The sequence below is a fragment of the Brassica rapa genome, chromosome A03 (assembly GCF_000309985.2).
Source record: "Brassica rapa cultivar Chiifu-401-42 chromosome A03, CAAS_Brap_v3.01, whole genome shotgun sequence".
NCBI lineage: Eukaryota > Viridiplantae > Streptophyta > Magnoliopsida > Brassicales > Brassicaceae > Brassica > Brassica rapa.
In genome coordinates, this window is record NC_024797.2 from 24,034,111 (window position 1) to 24,055,645 (window position 21,535).

General features: G+C 36.2%; 6 protein-coding genes across 8 annotated transcripts; 5 read left to right on the forward strand and 1 right to left on the reverse strand.

The window, feature by feature from the left end:
• Positions 1 to 70: 70 nt before the first annotated feature.
• Positions 71 to 6,297, forward strand: LOC103860922 (light-harvesting complex-like protein 3 isotype 1, chloroplastic). The gene is given in 5 exon segments (XM_009138606.3): positions 71 to 2,938; positions 2,941 to 3,199; positions 3,266 to 3,403; positions 3,491 to 3,588; positions 3,590 to 6,297. Coding segments are annotated over 5 exon segments (870 nt in total). The 5' UTR covers positions 71 to 2,866; the 3' UTR covers positions 3,893 to 6,297.
• A 1,480-nt stretch (positions 6,298 to 7,777) lies between these two features.
• On the forward strand, positions 7,778 to 10,505 carry LOC103860923 (calcineurin B-like protein 1). The gene is made up of 9 exons (XM_009138607.3): positions 7,778 to 8,014; positions 8,354 to 8,484; positions 8,856 to 8,938; positions 9,296 to 9,355; positions 9,442 to 9,550; positions 9,656 to 9,708; positions 9,806 to 9,886; positions 10,000 to 10,112; positions 10,205 to 10,505. The coding sequence occupies exons 2-9, from the start codon at positions 8,406 to 8,408 to the stop codon at positions 10,266 to 10,268; spliced, it is 642 nt and encodes a 213-aa protein (XP_009136855.1). The 5' UTR covers positions 7,778 to 8,014; positions 8,354 to 8,405; the 3' UTR covers positions 10,269 to 10,505.
• Positions 10,506 to 10,612: 107 nt separating this feature from the next.
• Positions 10,613 to 12,828, forward strand: LOC103860924 (pentatricopeptide repeat-containing protein At4g17616). The gene has a single exon (XM_009138609.3). It carries the CDS (start codon positions 10,843 to 10,845, stop codon positions 12,781 to 12,783), a length of 1,941 nt encoding a protein of 646 aa, XP_009136857.1. The 5' UTR covers positions 10,613 to 10,842; the 3' UTR covers positions 12,784 to 12,828.
• A 636-nt stretch (positions 12,829 to 13,464) lies between these two features.
• LOC103860925 (decapping nuclease DXO homolog, chloroplastic) lies at positions 13,465 to 16,583 on the forward strand. 2 transcript variants are annotated; one of them, XM_009138610.3, is made up of 13 exons: positions 13,601 to 13,985; positions 14,075 to 14,316; positions 14,406 to 14,471; positions 14,586 to 14,664; positions 14,772 to 14,851; positions 14,953 to 14,976; positions 15,101 to 15,225; positions 15,360 to 15,576; positions 15,669 to 15,722; positions 15,816 to 15,862; positions 15,951 to 16,035; positions 16,119 to 16,182; positions 16,274 to 16,583. In XM_009138610.3, exons 1-13 carry the CDS (start codon positions 13,601 to 13,603, stop codon positions 16,414 to 16,416), a joined length of 1,611 nt encoding a protein of 536 aa, XP_009136858.1. In that variant the 3' UTR covers positions 16,417 to 16,583. The 2 variants fall into 2 exon arrangements, with proteins under 2 accessions (XP_033144030.1, XP_009136858.1); XM_033288139.1 differs by having other exon boundaries at positions 13,465 to 13,985; positions 15,669 to 15,862.
• A 132-nt stretch (positions 16,584 to 16,715) lies between these two features.
• On the forward strand, positions 16,716 to 18,722 carry LOC103860926 (casein kinase II subunit beta-2). Of its 2 annotated transcripts, none has more exons than XM_009138611.3 (5): positions 16,716 to 17,170; positions 17,450 to 17,674; positions 17,755 to 17,864; positions 17,959 to 18,124; positions 18,287 to 18,722. In XM_009138611.3, exons 1-5 carry the CDS (start codon positions 16,945 to 16,947, stop codon positions 18,415 to 18,417), a joined length of 858 nt encoding a protein of 285 aa, XP_009136859.1. In that variant the 5' UTR covers positions 16,716 to 16,944; the 3' UTR covers positions 18,418 to 18,722. The 2 variants fall into 2 exon arrangements, with proteins under 2 accessions (XP_009136859.1, XP_033144041.1); XM_033288150.1 differs by having other exon boundaries at positions 17,770 to 17,864.
• Positions 18,723 to 20,352: 1,630 nt separating this feature from the next.
• Positions 20,353 to 21,535, reverse strand: LOC103860927 (FCS-Like Zinc finger 2). The gene is made up of 2 exons (XM_009138612.3): positions 21,029 to 21,535; positions 20,353 to 20,900 (listed from the first exon to the last, which is right to left on the reverse strand). Exons 1-2 carry the CDS (start codon positions 21,346 to 21,348, stop codon positions 20,711 to 20,713), a joined length of 510 nt encoding a protein of 169 aa, XP_009136860.2. The 5' UTR covers positions 21,349 to 21,535; the 3' UTR covers positions 20,353 to 20,710.

Below are 21,535 nucleotides of genomic sequence, written 5' to 3' on the forward strand. Positions count from 1 at the left end.
TGTCCTCTTCGTTAGGGAAGATTCAAAAGGCAGAACACGTTGACCACTTTATAGTTTGTATGAAGCGACGGGCGCGTGACGGACGTCATCTGTGGGCCACCATTTTAGGTTAGTTTAAGCATCATCATTAATTTGGGGTCAATTAATAGAATAATAGTACATAGCAGCCCCTTGGTTGTTAATATTTTACATTATGATAATTATTTGATTTACTAAAGCCCCACAAGAAAATCTCAAAGGTCCATAAACAATTCGCATGTGTGATTAGAGTATTGTGCACAAGTACCTTCCCTGTTATGGCAGCCTAATTCATGTCTTCTCATGTTTTGTATCTTTCAAAATGTATAACATCCTCTCAGGAACTTCCTGACATGTTATTGATTTATCTAATCGTTTTTTTATTTAGACAGATACTCTCCAAACATCAAAGAGATAAAGGTGAGTCACAGAAAAGTGACAAGAGCAAGGCTTTACTACCTTGAGGGACAAGCTTCCCTGTTTTGTCCACTCTCAAGTGAACACCTGGTCCTTGTTTGATAATGAATTAGTCGAGCTTCTGGTTATTAAATGTAGACCTGGTCATTTGACCCCAAAAAAAAATGTAGACCTGGTCCTTGTTTGATAATGAATGACATGTGACCTCTTAGAACTTATTAGGTCGTATTCTTGTTTTATTCTTTTTTGACTTCCTCATACTGATTCGAATCTCGATTTTGATTAGAGAGGTGGAACACAACTTCGTATTATTTGTATTATCCTAATTCTATCTAATGAATCAATGTTTTGTCCAGGTAACCCGTTGGAATTGTATATATATATATATATATATTCATAATGTTTGGTTATTTATTTTTATTATCTCCATTATTAAAAAAATGTGACAGATATCTCTCTGTCTTCGGCAATTGGAATCATAGTTAACTACGCATAATTATTTGTATCCATGTTTTGTTTGACATTAGATATATAAAATGTTTTTGTTAAAGGAAGCATGTACTTGGACAACTCTAGGTGTATTTATGCACTAAATCTCAACAATCTAATAAAGTACTCCATTTTCTGCATTAATTTGGGGTGGTGTGCATGATATTACAGTATCTTCTCATCCTATACAAAAACAAAAGAGAAACACTGGAATTTTCATGTTTAAAATGTTACTGAAAAAGAAGAAGAACTATGTTGATATGTATAGATAACTAACTTTATAATATGTACAGATTAGACCCACCTTATAAGCTTAACCACCAAAGAGAAGCTCAACGCTCAAATAATAAAAGGTCCTGTCTGCAAATCCCAATTTCTAAAGCAGAAACCTCACTTTTTTCTAAGAATTTTAAGAGTAGCCATGTTTTTAACCATGTTTGTCTTTCTCCCTAAAGATAAAAGAGTAAACCTGGTCGGTCTCTCTCTTCTTCTTTTTTTTGCGAGTATTTCAGAAAACATTAACCTTACTTGTGCATAGAAATTGTAATGATGACCGCATATATATTATGTTAAATATGAAATCACACATTACAGCCAATCTGTAAGCATAGCCCCTGATTTTATAGAACTTAAAAAGAGCAACACAACACATTAACAAGCGACACAAACAACATACATTACACACCACACATCAAAGACAACATAAACTATACATGCGAAGAGATTAAACCAAACAATACTCACAACAAGGCAAATAACATTTTTTCAAATGGTCATCACGGTGCATGAGTGGAAGGAGTCTTTACCAAATGTAAAACTAGTGTAACAATATAATGAAATGTTAAGCACATCTCTATTCATTCCATTAAAATAAAATAGAAAAGTTGGGTAGTTATTGTTATATTGAAATCGTGTGTATCCAAAATAATGGGAGGAAGGCTGAGAAAAAAAAGATGAGAATTTGAAGTGGGAAAAATCAAAAGATCAAAATAACATAAAAACACTATCTGAAAACATGCTAATCACACTTCAATGATTACTTTGGACTCTTGTCGAGGATGCGTTTTAAAAGATCAACTGTTAAAAATTAAAGATCCAACAAGCTTATTTTATATTTGAAGAGTATACGGCTAGCGAGAGTAGTTTGACAATAATACTCTTCAATGATTACTTTGGACTCTTGTAGAGGATGCGTTTTAAAAGGCGATGGAAAATAAGCTTGTTGGATATTTAATTTTCAACAGTTGAACTTTTATAATAGACTTGTTAAAAACAAAAAATAAATGAGTTGGATTCAATTGTGTTGAAAACATTTAATAGTTTAAAGCACAAAAGTAGAACAAAAAGAACACATCTCATTGTATGAAACATTTATTTTTGATTAAATATATATGAATATGGTTTAATTGGTATTTTTGATAGCAATTTTTTTCAGCTACTTTTTATATCAAAATTTATTGTTTTTAAATTGTGTATATACAGATTTTCATTTTGTTTGGTTAAATATTTTCACTATTTTCATAAAAATATATATTTTATTTAAAAAAATTGTTCGAGTATTGATTATTTAATTGAATTACATTTATTATTTTATAAATATATAAGTATTAAAAATAATGGAATAGAGTGCTGAAATTTGTAAAATAAAACTGTTGTAGAAATAAAATTTAGTATGAGAAAGAAAGAAAAAAATGATCTGAATTGTGAAAAAGTATAAACTAGGGTGTCAAATTCATAACCATTGTACATGGCCATACGAGCCCATGAATAACTATCAATATATCAGTTTCACTTTCTGTGTTTCTTGAACTGTGTGAAACGCTAAAACGTTACGTAGTTTCTATTTCATAGAAAGAAACGACAGACATGTTACCTCTCCGACGATAACACGTCTTTGTTTAGAACCACTTGTTAGTGAGCTTGAGCTACGAAACCATTAACAATGGCGTCACTGTGCTCCCCGCCAATCTTCATCCCAAAGATCTCACTCTCTCTCCTCTCCACGAGCCGCTTCTCTCTCTCGTCTCCGTCACTCGAGCTAACTCCTCCGACACTGGGATAACCTCTCCTGCCACCGTCGCTGTGGACGGTAAAGAACCTCCTCCATCAACACCAGTTGTCAAGAAAGAAGAAATCGCCGCCGTGGAAGGTGAAGAGATAAAAACGACGGAGACGCTTATCAAGTTCGAGGATGCGAGGTGGGTTAATGGAACGTGGGATCTGAAACAGTTCGAGAAAGATTGGAAAACAGATTGGGATGACGTCATCGTTTCTGGTTAGAACCTCTAACTTATAGTTTTGTTCCATCGCTTGAGTGTTACGTAACTGTTAATTTGCAAAGAGGCCAAGAGATGAAAATGGCTTGAAGAGAATCCAGAGACCACGAGTAACGACGAACCTGTAATCTTCGATACATCAATAATCCCATGGTGGGCTTGGATGAAGAGATACAACTTACCCGAAGCTGAGCTCCTCAACGGTTTTAGTTCCTCTGTCTCAAAGCTCTAAAAGAATAAACACACAATCTAGCTAGGGGCTATAACTAAGATGTTACATTATGTTGTAGGTCGTGCTGCGATGATAGGGTTCTTCATGGCTTACTTTGTTGATAGTCTTACTGGAGTAGGACTTGTTGATCAACTGGGGAACTTCTTCTGTAAAAGGGCTTTTGTTCGTGGCTGTGGCTGGAGTTCTCTTCATCCGCAAGAATGAGGATGTGGATAAGTTGAAGAAGCTTTTTGATGAGACGACGTTATATGATAAACAATGGCAAGCAGCTTGGAAAGATGGTGAGGAGGACACATCATCATCGTTGGGTTCAAAGAAGTGTAAAGCTAAAACAGAGACTCTTGCTTCTTTTTTTTGGTTATATGATGTTGTAATTAGTCACAAAGAGATAAGACTTTTTTTTTTGGGTGCTAAACCAATTCACTCTAAAAACAATCTTTCATACAATGAACAAAATTGATTTGCCAACTTTTGTTAAACTATCGCCAACATGTGGTTTTGTCCCCTGTGGAGAATACTGAAACTCCAACCCTGTGAAAGGTGACCTCCATCTTTCGTTATTTCCTATTCCAGTTATGTGTCTTCTATGTAAGTATGTTTGGTCTTTTACCCTTGACGAGCTCGGTAAGAGTTACCGTTTTCTTACATGACGACAGGATCCATGCCGCTACAAAAATTATATAGTTTTTTAAAAACAATTCAAATAAAAAAATTGATTGGTAACCTTTTTTACCGACGCGTTTCCGACACGTCCGGAGACCATGCCAAAGATTCAATTCAAGCCAACCATTAAAGTAATTTTTTGGATTTCAAGAGTACTTTAATTAAATTAAAATAACTGGCCGAATTAGAAGACTAACCCTTTTGTTGTGGAGCATTCTTTTCTAAAGTAAATATTTTCTTTAAAAAATAACTATGTAAATCTTTTCTTAATTTTGAAAATTAAAACATTCTCTCTCCGTTTTTAAAAAATCTATATTTTAGAAAAAAAATTTGTTTCAAAAAGCTACATATTTTATATTTTTCAATGTATTTTTTGTTAATTAATAATGAAAAATTGTGAAGCTCAAGAACATTATTGCATTTCTTAAAATCTTATTGATTTAAAAATATATAAAATATAAAATTACAAAAAACTGTACATTTATAGCTAAGTTTTAATATGTTTTATTAAACTGTGTGAAATTTCTAAAACATATATCTTTTAGGAATGGATGGAGTATTACTTATCAATTTCAGTTTTGCATAATTTAGTAAAATTAAAACTATTTTGCTTAATTTCTTTTCTGCTCCAACTATAGTCTTCTAGTTGATCTATTTCTGATGATTTTTTTTTTGTGTATAAATCATCTACATATAATTGAAAGACATACTTTATGTATAATTGAAAACATCAATATATAATCCATGTAAAGCCAGCTTTGGGAACTAATATACTTCCTAAACAATTTTAAAAATGCAACCAGGCGTATGACGTGAATATATGTTCGAATTATAAATTTGGGTTTCTTTAGTATACAGAATAAAAAACTATAAATTAATCACATGATTGCCAGGGGTTGTAGACCTTTGGAAAAGACAGGGGTTCAATCAAAGGTAATAACCATAAATAATCAAACAAATTAAGATATAAGATATACGATTTTGTATTGTTGTTTTGGACGATAATCACGTGGTCAGGTCGTGATTAAGGTCCTAAACATGTCAAACGTTGTCTGCCACGTTGCAGACTAATGTAACGATTTCACACCGACTGGTCTACGACTTTTATTTAAATCATAAAACGATGCTTTATAATTAAATTGATTCGAAATATTTTAGTGACTTGACTTCTTTAGTTAATAAACATCTGCTAAAGTGTCTAACTATGTTAAAAGATCATTACAGTTAGAACCTGTTAGGAGGCTTCACATAGGCTTGGGCATTTTAACCTAGACCCGAAAATCTGAATTAGAACCGAACCAAGAATTTACAAATACTTTTTGGATCTAAATTTTGTTTATTCGAAAGAACTGGAACTGAAAAAAACCGATTCAAATAGACCCGTATCCGAAAAGAACCGACCCGATAAGAACTGATTTGTACCCGACTTAAAACCATGTATATACAAAATTATATTTTTTGTGTTCTATTTTATATATATTATTTTATGATTTAGATAAAATATCTTTTGTTAATAATATTTTTTTATTATTTTGTAACATTTTTAAAAATATTTTATTTTAATTATTAGTAGTTTCATTTAAGTTATATATTTTGTAAAAAATCAGATATATATGATAAATATCGACTAAATTATATAGAGTTGGGTATATCATGTCTTTTTTAGATCTTAAATACCTGAAACCGATCCAGATCCGATATGGACCTGAAAAATTACGAGTATATTAGTTATATACCAAAACTGATCCGGACCCAAGAAGAATCGACCCAAACCCGAACCAAAATTTTTTAAATACTTATTGAATCTAAATGTTTAGGACCCAAAGAACTCGAAACTGAAAAGAATCAGCCACGACCCGACCCGAAGACCTGAACGTCCAGTGTACCTTCACACTTCATGTAGTGTGATTTGATGTAGGGATAATTGTTGATGTCTTTTATATGGTTTGTGTTTAAAGTTTAAACGTCAAACATAGTTTTAGTTTTGATATCTTCAAAAGAAATACAAGCAATATAGGTTTTATCAAAATATCTTTTATAGAATATGCAAAAAAAAAAGTTGGAGTCAGAATTTGTTCTGTTTGGGTTATTTCGTTTTTTCTTTTTCATTTAGAAAACGATATGATATTCCATCACAAAAATTTAAACTAGAACAAGAACATATGGAAAAGAAACAAGAACATATGGAAAAGAAAAAAAAAACGGAAAAGCAAAAAGAGATAGAAATAAAAAGAGAATAAGAAAAAGAAAAGGATACAATCGGTTTCAGGAAACAGCACTTTCCATTACAATCGGTTTGAAGAAAATATGATGTTTCCCTGAATTTAGAATTGTCGGTTTCTACATTTATTTCCAATCTTAAAATTCTCCCCATCTCATTCGGTTTTTGGAAAATATAAAAGTAGTCGAATTATTTATGGGAACAAGTATAAAATATCTTAAAATATTAGTACAAGTATACAGAGTATGGTAATTGGTATATTCAGAATATTCCTTCTGATGTACCAATTTGACTTTTTTGATTATTTAAAATGGACGCATCTTTGAATTTTCCGGATGTGAAGGATATAGGTATTTTGATAAAATCCAACTTTTGAATTTCTTGCCCAACGGCAATGAATGTTTTTTCTTTTCTGGATTTTTTTATACACCCACAAATATTTTTCATTATGCTAACAACACATAATTTCCAGAACATAATCATCGTATATGCTTACGTAATTAACAGAAGGAGAAAATGGACAGAAAGAAAAGTAACAGAAATCAATTAGGGCCTTGAATGAGAACTGCGGGTAAACAAGACGCACCCTACGGTCAAAAATTATGTCACCATTCACCTTGTTTTGTTTGATATTAATTGTTGCATATAAAAATAATTAAAATAAGAAATGTGACTGTAGCGGGATTGTTTTATGTCTGTACCGCACGTTGAGACAAAACTTGAGTAATAACGTGTGGTTTGTGATACTGTTGTCAACCAGTATATTAAAATTATTGTTTATTGTTATTAGTTAATTAAAAATGTAAAGAAAATATATGCAATAAACCTTTCTTATTTTCTATTTCACCTTTTAGACAATATTTAAAAAGTTAATAAATGATTGTGTTTTGCAACTTCACCAGTTTAATGTTTAAGAATAAAATAATTCATTACGGATTAAGGATGTATATTTCTATGTGTGTTTTAGTTTATAACTTTTTATAATTTATATCTTAAAAATCTCTCTTAAGAAATTAAAATACAATAAATTATTGGCTATAAAACTCAGAAATAACATATTTATATTTTAGATATATAAACTATTTTTTAAAAATAATATATATATATATATATTAAAAATTATATTAGTATTACTCATTTTGTTGTTTATAAAATATAAATATATTATGTATCCCGCAGTTACACTATTCATTACACAAGTCGCCATTCACATTTTGTTTTAAACCGCTTCTTTTAGACGAACCGCACTTGTCCCGCAATATACGTTTTTCTAACACAAACCGCACACAAACCGCACCGCACTAGCTAATCCGCTTGTCCCGCCCCGCTCAACCCGCTGTTACCATTCGGAGCCTAGGAATGGTAACTGAAATATTAGATCTAATAACTTCCAAAACTGACTCGTCTCGCACGCGCTTACGACCTTCACACGTGCCGCATCCCATCTTATAATATAAGCCGAAGCCGCCTGCTGCTTGATTCTCAATTCTTCCTTACACAAAACAAAACAAAACAAACAAAAAAGCCCACAGCTTCTGTAGTAAATTGATTTCAACCGTCCGATCATTCATCTTGCTATCAACCTTCACCAATCCCTACACAGATCATCTTCCTCTCTCTCTCTTCTCTTTATTTTGCTGTTTATCTCTCCTCTCTCTGGATTTCTCCGGCGAGCCGTTCTCTTAGGTTGTGGTGGTGGTGAGTGTTTTGGCTTATGAGATTATTTACATTTTTTTTTTGTGATTTTGAGTTCACGGCTGTTGAATTCTCGACGTGCCTGCATTACCTTCTTTGATTCTCTACCTTCTGCTTTTGGAATCGTTTTTCCTGGTATACGTTTTGAATCTCTTTTTGGATTCCAACAACTTTTTCGAAAATTTGACGAAAGCTGTTGAGATTCTAGACAATCATCGTACCATTGTTGTGATTTATTATACATTATGTTGATGGTCTGTGTTTTAATTCAAACTATCATATGCTCTGTTTCTATTGAATATGTGAAAAATTCTAAAAAAAGATGTTTGTGATTATGGGCAGTAAAATCAAAGCTTTAGCATCCGCAGAATCTTGTCTGTTGGCATCTCTGTAAATGGGCTGCTTCCAATCAAAGGTAGCAAGAGAATTCCGTGGACACGAAGACCCTGTCAAGCTTGCCTCCGAGACTGCCTGTATGTTTACTACTTGCTCCTCTCTACATATCATTCCTCTGCATGTTCATTTGTTTCTTGAGGATTCATCAGCTTGATTATATCTTGCCCTTCTTTTCTCAATTGATATAGTTTAAATTAGGGGTTTCGTTTATATGTACCATAGTTTAAACATGTTTGTTATTACCAAATCTTTATTCATGTTCACTACCGCTTCAGTTTAGTAGTAAATTTTCTTATGCAAGAGTTGTCAATAATGGTTTCTGTCTCCTTGCTTTCTATCAATATCCAAAAAGTTTCAAAGTAGATTAATCTTTTTTTTTTGTTTGGTTGCTGGTACTTTTTGGTTGATATTGCAGCGTGGCTTGTTTTTTTTCTTTCTCTTTTTCCAGTTAGTGTGAGTGAGGTTGAAGCATTGTTTGAGCTGTTCAAGAGCATAAGCAGTTCCGTTGTTGATGATGGTTTGATCAACAAGGTACCTACCTACGTAAAGTTTTTTGATAAAATTATCAATCTTTGGACCCCATTTTGATCTTTTCATGACCCCACTCTAGTACTCTTTTTCCTCTTTACGCTATTCATCTAATAGTAGTTCTCCACTTCGTTGCTAGTACTATCTGTCTGTTCCATAATGATTCCTCCATGCTAGTACTATCTGTCTGTTCCATATTGCACCACTAATTCAATGAATCATAGCCCTTAATGTTTGACTTGAATTTTCTTATTATATATCAGATTGCTTTTGGTTTTGAATTATGAGGCTTTCTTCATGGCCCCACTTTCTTTATCTTTGTGTGTGTTTGTAATGCTTCCTTCACGTGCGTGCGTGCAGGAAGAGTTTCAACTTGCCTTGTTCAAGAACCGGAAGAAGGAGAATCTATTTGCTAACAGGGTATAATCTAAGTTTCCTCACGCTTTAATGAAATTTATTATTCTCGAAGACTAATATTTAATCTAAGTAATCATTCTCCCTTGCAGATATTTGATATGTTTGATGTTAAACGAAAAGGAGTGATTGATTTCGGCGACTTTGTTAGATCACTCAATGTTTTCCATCCCAATGCTTCTTTAGAAGACAAAATAGATTGTAAGTTTACGGCATGAAGAGAGTTTTATAACTATTATTACTTCTCGAAGCTTTTGTGTGAAGAGTTTTATTTATTATGGTCTTACGTTTTTATCCTTTTCTCAGTTACATTTAGGCTTTACGACATGGACTGTACGGGTTTCATTGAACGACAAGAGGTAACAACAATATGCATTCTGTATTCTTTTTGCATTTCCGAGCATTTCTCAAGTATATCAATAATCAAACAAGTACATGTGCTTGATATATTTGCAGGTGAAGCAAATGTTGATCGCCCTTCTGTGTGAATCTGAAATGAAATTGGCTGATGAAACCATAGAGATAATACTAGATAAGGTTTGTGATGGTCTATTTTAATAACAAAAGTTTTTTTTTCTTTCTAGCAAGTTATACCATTAGTAACTAAAGTTTTAAACTTCGTCTCTTTCTTTTTCTGCATTAATGAACAGACATTTGAAGATGCAGACGTGAATCAGGATGGAAAGATTGATAAACTGGAGTGGAGCGATTTTGTAAACAAGAACCCATCACTACTTAAGATCATGACACTCCCATATCTCAGGTATTCATGGGAACCAGAACTCAAGTATACTTGAAAAGTTAAGAAATGAAATAGCAGATGAGTTTTCTTAACGTATGAATAAATCTGCGCAGGGATATAACAACAACGTTTCCGAGCTTTATCTTTAACTCGGAGGTGGATGAGATTGTCACATGAAGAAACACAAAATCGTTTTACAAATGGTTGGACGAACAAAACCAAGTTCCGAGTTGATCAGTGTAGTCCACAACAGCTGTTTGCAAACACACACAGTAGATCATATCTTTTTTTTTCTTTATAATTGTTTCTCTTACATAGTAATTTTCATATTCTGGGTTCCTATTTTCTTCTCAGAACATTTTTGAAATCCTTGGTTTTTTAGCTTTAAATAGAGCGTAAATCACCAATTCTCTACGTCATGTATACAGAAAATGTTTTACGAGTTTGTACATAGCACACATCAATACGTTTGTAAAGATTAAAGATTTTACGCATACAAAAAGAAAAAAAGATTTGTTATGTTATATAATTGTAGGTCTGATTGTTCCAATTGAATATTATAACTGCCAAAACTGCAAATTAAGATTTTATCGAGCCCTTTTACCGTAAAAACAAAAAGTTACAAATGTCTTCGGACCAAATGAAATTCACGGTTTCGCCACTCGTCTTCTCTCTCGACTCCAAGTTCCGACCAATCTAGGGTTCTTCAAATCCCTCGTGTGCTCTCTCATTTGCTAAATTCTAGATTCAGATGCTTAGGAAACGGAACTTTGTTCTTGAATCGCTGCGTGGCATAGTTAGCGCATCTTCGAAATCGTCCCTGTTCTGCAGCACTAGTGTTCAACCTGCAAGACTAAGCTGGGAAGCTTCTTCACAAGTGATTCTCAAGAAGAAGCTCGAAACAGCTCTCAAGCATCACCGCGTAGATGACGCTTGGGACGTGTTCAAAGATTACAAACGTCTCTACGGGTTTCCAGATAGTTCCATCATGAACAGGTTCGTCACGGTCTTGTCTTACTCCTCCGACCCCGCTTGGCTTTGCAAGGCTGATGATCTGTCTCGTCTAGCTTTAAAGCAGAACTCGGGTCTCGTAAACTCCGATGCGTTAACTAAGTTGTTACTCTCTCTAGCGAGAGCTCAGATGTCTGAATCCGCTTGTAACATACTCCGCACAATGCTGGAGAAGGGATTTGTTGTAACCTCTGATGTGCTGAGGCTTGTGGTGATGCATTTGGTGAAGACAGAGGTCGGGACTTGCTTAGCTTCGAATTATTTAGTTCAGTTTTGTAATCGTTTTATGGAATTAAAAAGGAATAGTAATGTCGTGAAGCCTGATACGGTTGTGTTTAATCTCGTGCTTGGCTCTTGTGTGAGGTTTGGTTTCTCTCTCAAAGGCCAAGAGCTTATCGAGCTGATGGCTAAAGTCGATGTGGTTGCGGATGCGCACTCGATTGTGATCATGTCTTGTGTTTATGAAATGAATGGGATGAGAGACGAGTTGAAGAAGATCAAGGAAGGTATCGGTCGTGTCCCGAGTCAGCTTCTTTGTCATTATCGTCGTTTGTATGATAATTTGTTAAGCCTTGAGTTCAAGTTCGATGATGTTTGTTCCGCGGGTCGGGTTGTGTTAGATATATGCAAGGAGAAGGACTTGTCTTCGGTTCAGAATCTCGAAAAGGTTATGGTTTTGCCTGTTGGGTCTCACCATATCAAATCTGGTTTAAGGATTCGGATTTCACCTGAGCTTTTGCAGAGAGATTCGTCTCTGGGAGTGGATAGTGAAGCAACGTTCGTCAGTTACGCAGATTCCAAGCTTGGTTTCACTAACAAGACTCTTGCTAAGTTGGTATATGGTTACAAGAGACGTGAGAACCTCCCTGAGCTGTCCAAGCTTTTGTTCTCGGTGGGTGGATCGAAGCTATGTGCTGATGTAATTGATGCTTGTGTTGCTGTTGGTTGGTTAGAAGCTGCTCATGATGTTCTTGACGACATGGTTTCTTCTGGCAATCCCATGGACTTGGTTACATATAGAAAGGTCTTGTCGGGTTATCACAAGAGCAAGATGGTGAGAAACGCCGAGGTTCTTGTAAGACAAATGACGAAAGCAGGTTTCGTTACAGATCCTTCAGATGAGATTAAAGATTGTGAAAAAAACACAGAGCTCAGGGCACTATTGGTTGAGGAGATCAACGCAGGAGAGCAAACCAAAGTTCCAAGCATGCTCTACGAGCTGAACTCGTCTCTCTACTACTTCTGCAAAGCCAAAATGCAAGGAGACGCCGTGACGACCTACCGTAAAATCCAGAAGATGAAAACAATCTCACCGACTGTGCAAAGCTTTTGGATCTTGGTCGACATGTACTCGTCTCTCGGGATGTACCGGGAGATCACAGTCACGTGGGGAGATATCAAAAGGAACGTGGCGAGCAGAGACTTGGAGGTGACGCAAGATCTGTTGGAGAAGCTTGTGGTGAACTTCCTGAGAGGTGGGTATTTTGAGAGAGTGATGGAGGTTATAAGTTGCATGAAGGAGAAGGGTATGTATAATGATGTAGCTACGTATAAGAATGAGTATCTTAAGGTTCATAAGAATCTATACAGAACTTTGAAAGCAGCTGATGCTGTCACAGAGGCTCAAGCGCAGAGGGTTGAGCATGTTAAGGCCTTCAGGAAACTTGTTGGTATAATATGATTATAAATCTTGGTGGCTTCTTCTAGTCTTCTTTTTCTCAATGGTCTTTTCCTCGCTGGCATATTTTTGGGGGGTTTGGATTCAAATGGTACAGACCTCTTTGAAACCACCAATCGACTGAACTTGCTCGGCTTCATTTCGATTGCCTTGTATAGTGAATCCTTGTTTACATGCAAATTAAATTGTGCTATAAATTGACAACAAAGGATGTGTTTAAATGTTGACGGTGTAAAATCCAAAAGGATTATGGGGGGGGGGGAGTTCACTCATAAATCAAATAATAATAATAATAATAATTCAATCATATGAACTCCTCTCTTCTAAAGCTCTCTTGGCTGAACTTCTTTCTTTTAAAGTTCATCACTATAGCGCGGGCTCTATGTGTCGTGGCGGCCGGCGATTAGTCTAGTTTTTTTTTTTCTCTAAAAAAATCAAAAGAAAAAAGAAAAAAATTTAATAATAAAAAATTGAAAAGATGAACCTAAAGACAGGGTTCATTGATGCTGATGGTCTTATATGGAGTTTTCTGAAGTTAACCCAAAGTTGAATGTATATATAGAGAATATTATTCTGAAATACAGAGGGTTACTTGGTAAGTTCAGTAAAGTTACATTCTCCTTTGATAATAAATAAAAAGAAGCTAAATGGACCTGATTCGTTTCCACATTTTACATTAAAAGCCCAATAGAGTCCCCAAAACCGAGTTAACTCGTGAAGTAACTCGCTGTGTCGTACTTCTCTTTCTCGATTCGGATCGGAAGCTCTCTGCTGCAACGGGAAGGAGTGGAAACCTAACCCCAAAACCTTTCTCTTTGTGATGGATTTACCGCCGTTGAAAAACCCAATCGAAGATTTGTTCGGAGAAGACTCCGACAACGACTCTCGATCTTCGCGCTCGAAATCCTCCTCCTCCGGCTCCTCCTCCTCCTCCTCGTCTGGCTCAGCTTCGTCTTCCGCGGCGTCGTCCTCTAAAGGCGGAGGAGGAGGTGGTGGTGGTAGCAGCTCAAGCGGTAGCGGAAGCAGCGGCGGGAGAGAGGAGCATGGAGATGATGATGATGACGGAGTAGATAGCTATAGGGGAAACGATAATGGAGAAACTGGAGTTTACGCTTACCACGAAGAAGAAGATGAGAAAGATCTGTTTGGGTCTGATAATGAAGAGTACACTAAGACACCTGCTTTAAGCACTTACTCTATTCCTGGCAAGTTCGAATCTTGTTTTGATAGAGTAGATAGCTAGCTAATAGGAGAGCCACTACTATCTTTATTAATAGTTTCTTAAATGTGACAGTTTTGCCTGCGGGATGGAGCAATGACAATAACCATGGTGGGAGAGGAGGAATGGGACGTGGGCGTTGGTCTAATGGGAGAGGAGGACCTGGGCTTCTCCCTCGTCCCGGGCCTTACCCTGGAGGACGTGGTGGCCGTGGTGGGAGGTACCAGAGTTATCAGCGTGATGAGCGTTTTGTTTCTGAGCTTAAACTTTCTAAGAGTAAAGAAACTTTGTCTAGGAAATCTACCGTCTTTCAGGAGGTAACAACGTCTATCAAGGAACACTGTTTTAGTTGTTTAAGAGCAGAGCTGCTTTTGCTAACGTGTTTCGTTATGTTTGATATTGACAGCCGTGTGAGCTTACTAGCTACAGTCGTGTAGAAGGTGGAGAAGTGTTCTATGATGAGCGAGGATTGGTGAGTGCCTTTTTGGTATTCTTTGTTCTGTTTGACTATATCTAGTTGTATATGCATGCGAGCACATACATATGTAAATGTTTAAATCATCCGCACTCTGTTCTTGTATTCCAGAGGCTTTTCAAGCGTCATGTTTCTGAAGACATTGGAGCGGATTTAAATCAAGGTTATGATACTTTTATTGAGAAAATAGGTAATGGTTTTAGTGTTTTTACATTATATTTTGTGAGAACTATTGGATCATGTGCAAGATGTCGAAGTTTGAGGTATTAAGCTGATTGTTTTCTTTTTTTGAGGCAGATCTGGGCTCTGAGGGATTTGGTGACCTTCTTGGCAGCATAAGAGCAAAAAACATTTCGTTGGAGAACATTCATTTTGTGGTATGAAGTGCTTGTGTGTATAAGTCCATTTAACTCTCAATTTCATTACATTGAAGAGATTTTCACATCAACGTTGTCTTTTTGTGCTTCTTTTTGGACAGACATTCCGTAATAATCTGAACAAGGTAAATAAGATCCTCATCATTTATTTTACTCTGTTGCTTGTTACTACTGTACTGAACAAGAAACGAGAATGCACAATTCTGTTTGATAACTCACTGGCTTTGCTTTGTTTTATCTCTCTCACAGATACTGGGGGCTGCTTACAATCGGCATGAGCCATGGGAAATGGGTGTGCATAAGAGGAATGGAACCATATATCTGGATGTCCATAAACTGCCTGAAAGGCCACAGAGTGACTTAGATCGCCGCAGGTAATCTTCATTGTAGGAGACAGACAAGGTTTAATAGTTAAGCAGTGTTTCAGAATATTAGGGCAGAAGAAATGTGTATTACACTGCATTTTTTGCTACCCTAATGTAACCAATGCTATCTATATTGCAATCAGATGTTACTGGGGATATTGTTTCGAAAGCCTTGCAACGGAAGATCCAGGAAGAGCATATGGGGAAGAAATACACCACGTGGATGCCAATGTTGAATTCTGTTCTGTTGTCAAGACTAAACTCGGAGCTCACCGTGTTCTGATGGGTGCTGAAATGGATTGCTGCGATGAAACTGATGAAGGAAGGAGGATTTATATAGAGTTGAAAACTACTCGCGAGGTATGCCTCTTCATTGCTAAGTTAAGCTCCTTTGTTATTTCAGCTTCTTTTCATTGCCTGTAACTTTCCTACTGTTTGTTTACTCTCTGTAGTTGGATGATCGTACCGTAGAGAGATATGAGAGAGAGAAACTGCTTAAATTCTGGGTAGGTACAAAGTATGGTGTCTCACGAATTGCATATTCTCCTTTCTTGTGGATTCTTAGAAGTAACAATGAGAAAACTGGTTTATTGTTGCAGATACAATCATTTGTAGCAGGAGTGCCATACATTGTCGTTGGATATAGGTAAAGATAAACTTATATTAAGTTTTCTCCTTTTTGAGATTCAAGCAGAGCAATCAAAGTAAACATTTTCTTTTCCTTTGTTGTGTAGAGATGATGGAGGGAGACTAGTACGCACAGAGAGACTGAGAACAAAAGATATCGCACACAGAGCCAGACTGAAAAACTACTGGCAGGTCAGTATTCTATCACTAAACTCTCTCATGATAATCCAAATCTTACTCTAAGTAAACACAAATGAGATTTTGGGGGAAACTAGGGAGGAGTGTGCTTGGCATTTGCTGATGAGGTTCTTTGCTGGCTATACGGCACTGTTAAAGAGAGTAAGCTACCTCCCATATTCTTTTTATTTGTGCCTCTCTACTACATATACAAGTGATGAAAGACCAATATATTTATGTGTTTTATTTGCAGACGAAGATTACACACTACAGTTCGTGCATCCATTCATGAGGCTAGAGCTTCTTCAAGCTCAGTCTTGTCCTGACGCCATCACTAATCATGTTCACCTTCTTCAACATCCTTCATCACCACCACCACCACTCCCACCTCAGTAACTCTCTTTGTGATTCTTTAATGGAAGTTTAGTACTTAGAGATCAGAATCAAAAAAATTATTTTGAATAAAGCTTTGTTTATTTTGGATTTCTCTTGTAACTTCTAAGTTAACCATCCCAAGGCCAAGCAATGAAAAATGTCACTTGAAGATTTTATATTTGGTTTAAGATCGAACTTGGGCCGGGTTAAGTCGGTCCAAGCCTTATAGTCGTAGTATCACGTGAGCGTCACGTGTCTCTCCTCTTCACCGGAGAACCTAATTAGATTTATTCCTTCCCCGTTTTACCCTCGTCTCTTTCTTTTATTCCTTTTTTTTTTCTTATCTGTGTATGTTCCACCAAGAGACTAGTTGTCAGATAGATAGATATATACGCGAGGAGGCGAGAAGCTCCGTTTGGAAACCCTAGAGATCGTGAAGCTCATCCTTCTCCTTCTACGCCTCCTTTCTTTTTCTTTTTTTATTCACCGGCGTGGATCTCGGAAGTTGTATTTTTTTCAAAATTGGGAGAGATTAGATTAGATTAGATCATGTATAGGGAGAGGGGAACGGTTGGATCCAAGTCGGAGGTCGTCGATCGGAAACGGTTAAACGAGGTTCGCGATAATCGAGCCTCCCATTCGATGTCTCAGCCCGTCAATGGGAAGGGCAAGGCCGCATCGAACTCCGTCATGATAGGGAAGCAGTTGCATGACCAGAACAACAACAGCAGAGATTCACGTTCCGGGTCTCTCTCGAAGACCACCATCTCCGACGGTGAGATTCGTCTCTTATGCCTCTATTGGTTGTTGTGAATCGCTCGAGATTCTATCCGAGTCCGTTACCTAGGGTTTGCCCCCGTTTCTCAATTTGGGTTTCTTTCTTATGATTTGCTCTGTTTCTTAATTTGGGTTTCTTTGAAACATCTTTAATTGAATGAAAGCTAGAAACTTTAATCTTAATCGCCACTTTTGTTGTTCATGATTCCTAGAGCAAGCTGTTTAAATAAGGTTATATAAGAGTGGTGTTTGATGAAATGTTGTGTGGTTGTTTTAGCTGTGGATATATCAGAGACGGACAGCGAGGAATCAGAGGTGAGTGGCTCTGAAGGGGAGGACACCTCGTGGATATCTTGGTTCTGCAACTTGCGTGGGAACGAGTTCTTCTGTGAGGTTGATGATGATTACATCCAGGATGATTTTAACTTGTGTGGTCTCAGCCATCAAGTTCCTTACTACGACTACGCCCTTGATTTGATTCTCGACGTAGACTCTTCTCATGGTAAGTCCTTCTTACACATGAATGATTTAGTATGTGTGTTTGTTTATATGGCGTTTAGGTGTTGCTTTCAATGTTAACAGGTGAGATGTTTACAGAGGAACAGAATGAATTGATCGAGTCAGCTGCAGAGATGTTGTATGGAATGATTCATGCTCGTTACATATTGACCAGCAAAGGGCTTGCTTCCATGGTAAAGAAACTTTTTTATATACTTGAAACTGTCCTGTTAGAATATACACAGAGTGTTGTTTTGGTTCTTTACCAATTACCAATGATTTTTACAGTTGGACAAATACAAAAACTATGACTTTGGAAGGTGCCCGAGAGTGTATTGTTGTGGGCAGCCTTGTTTACCGGTTGGGCAATCTGATATCCCCAGAGCAAGCACCGTTAAGATATATTGTCCCAAATGTGAAGACGTCTATTACCCACGATCAAAATACCAAGGCAGTATCCTTTTTTTACTTCGCTCGCTCCTCAACTTATTAGTATATTATGCATGCTTTATAAAGAGAGTCTAGTTTGGTATTACTTTGATTCTTACTAGATATGTTCTGCTGTGTTATTGCTGCAGTATTTGTGTGTGTTGTTCTTTAACCCAAAAAAAAACAGACATAGATGGAGCATACTTTGGGACAACGTTTCCCCATCTGTTCCTGATGACGTACGGACATCTGAAACCGCAAAAGGCATCGCAAAGCTATGTGCCAAGAGTGTTTGGGTTTAAGTTACACAAGCCGTGAAGGAAAGAAGGAGCAGCAGGTACGAGAGAATCATGCGTTTTGAGAAAGCAGAGGAGACTTGTGTAAACAACTAAAGAAGGCATATTTGTATCAGGAAGCTGGAACTAGGTTGTCTCTGTTATTGTTTTTGTGTGTCCCTTAATAGGTTTAGACTACTACTACATTAGCTGCAAGTAAAATCCCACATAACAATTGTAATACATTACCCTTTTTTCTTCTATTTGCTTTTTTACCTCGGTTTCCATTTGAGTTTTTCCTTTGTATCAAAACCTATCAATGTCATATTTTCGTGAGGCATTCATGTTTTTGTGGGTCTCTTGATCTCAGTTCCATTCAACCAACATTTGTTCCAAAAAGCCCATTGTCCAACATAATCCACGCGCCACTCTGAGGCCTTTATGATGGAGCTGTCTCATTCTCCACTTACTGTAGCCGTCAAGAAACTCAATCAACATAGTCAACGACTCAACAAGTATGTATAGCTTCAGTTATGGCTTTTGCGAGTCAAATTGTTGAAAGATTCGAGCTTTGTCAAGAAAATGGGTTGAGCTTCGAATATTATATGATCATTTTGTTTGTAATGAAAGGGTCACAATCAATGGCTAAGCAGAGTTCATGTCTAATCTCAGGCTTCTCAGCTTAGAGGATCATCTCTTCACTACAAGTACCCCAACGTTGCCTTGGAAAAAAAAAGAAGACTTAATATCTTGCTCGGTAGAGGAATACTATGGTTGAGATGATATTTGTTTTGGCTTTTTTGTATGATATTCAGGTGATTTTTGAACCAACAAAAAATCTCGTTTAAACAGATAATATACATGGACTTCAAATCATCAAATGTGCTTTTTGGATGATGATTTTTATCCGAAATATCGGACTTTGGCCTTGCTAGAGAGGGTCCCGGAGGAGACAAAACTCATGTTACAACTGCATTAACATTTCTCATACTAGCAGCTCCAGAGTATGTAGACACCGGCTATCTCATGAAAAATAGCGATGTCTATAGCTTTGGAGTTGATCTGTATGAGATCATCACTGGTCGTCGCACAATAGAACGAATGAAACCTTTGGCTGAGAAGATTCTTGTAAAATGGGTTAAACTATATCATGTTAATATAAAAAGCAACGAAACAAATATCCAGTTGCTATGGTCAGGAGAGTTGCTAAATTGGCTGATCATTGTCTGAAGAAAAACGATTAAGAGAGACCCAACATGACCTTTGTCGTTCAAAGTCTTAGGAAAATTATCAAAGAATCAAATTCCGAAAATATGAGAAGTTCTGTTGGAGAATTGACAAATGGGGTTATGAACTAACGAGAGCCTAGTAGAGGAATACTATGGTTGAGATGATATTTGTTAATGTGCATTAATATGAAGCGTGAGAAAAGCCCAAAGTAGTAATGTAATAAGCCCATTAATCCAAATCAACAGCTGCCTTTCCAAGTAACTTGACCCGTGATATAACCAACATCATGTGAATGTGATTGTGATCTGATGTGAGACGAAATAATACATTTTAAGACTGCAAGAAGATAATACTACAGATAATTGTGAAAAAAAAGAACTTGTGGTTAACAGAAGACCTAAGTTTGTGACTTGCAAGAGATGAAAAGTTTATTAACCTTAAAATCTTTCTTTCTGAAAATGAAATTGTACTACTGCTTTTTATAACTAATTGTACTTCAGTTTCAATAAAATGAAAAGAAAAACTTGTAGTGCACAAATGATATCACACAACATGGGCAGAAACAAATTGTCTAAAGGCTAATAATACATCATTATATTATTCTTTCGAGTCATATGACATCAAACCTACTCCAAATCAGAGTTGATTCCAACACTACATCAAATTTTATTTCGAATCATAACTGTATCACATGCCAATTTAATAACGAAAATTAAACAAATATATAAGTTATTATCACATATATATATATACATATATCTTGTACTATTTCATTACAATCCCATCATTTAAAAATAAAAGAACAGCCAGGCTGATGATGATGTTCATGTTACATATATTTTTGTTTTCTTCACATATTACCAAAAAAAAAGATGTACCAAATTCACATAGGCAAACGTTTGGCTACAGTTTTCTTGTACTCCCAAAATTGCATGATTTTTTTTTTCTTTATGCAAAATAAAATCTAATAAAAACGAAAAAGGACAAACCCTTGAAAAGGAGTTTCTAAAATTCAAACCATGAACCAACTTTTACAGCAACTGGCTTTAATGGATTCTCTTGGTTTTTGTTTTGACTTGGAATATTAAACTAAAGAGATATTGAAACTAAGCAGCAGCAACAGTTCCAGTGCGGAAAGCATAGTCACGAGATCTAGTTGGAGAAGAAGAAGAGCTTCTCTTTTCATTTCTTCTCATAGCTTTCACAGATGAAGACAGATTTTTTTTCTTCTCTTTCGACTCGTCTCTCTTTATCTGTTCTTCTCTACACTCCTCGCTACAGAACGGTGTGTCTCCTCTGTTATTCCCACAAAAATCAAAACATTAAAATATCAGAAATAGGGTTTCTTCTATTGTTGACTAAAACATCAAAAACATTAAAACATAAATTGAAATAAAGATGTAAGAGAAAGAAAAGATGTGTACCTGTACATGAAGATGTCTTTGTTATGACCAAGACGCTTCCTACAGAGGAAACAAGAGTCCAAGAAATGAGGAACTGATTGTTGTCCGAAACAGCTGTTGTCGAATCTAAAATCATGGAATTTTCCAGACACGACAACAGATCTGGGTGATGAAACAGAGTACTGATGGTAATTATAATAATAACTCTGAGGATGGTACTGGTTCAGGTTTGTGTAACAAGGAGAAGAAGGAGAAGAAACTCCAGCTTCCATCTCAGCTAGAGAAACCAATCCATCGTCTTCTTCTTCTATGAAATAAGGCTTTCTTGTAGACACCTCCATTTTCTTGTTTTTTTTTTCTCTTGTTCTTTGAAATGAGAAGAGAGGGAGAGAGAGAGAGAGGTTTGGTGTGGAGGAGATTTGAGAGGAGAATGGAGTTAACTTTTATAGGAGTAGAAGGGCAGGTTTATTTCTGGTTTAGAGAGAGAAAAGGTTAGGAAAAGCAGCAAAGCTTTGAGGAAAGGAAAGT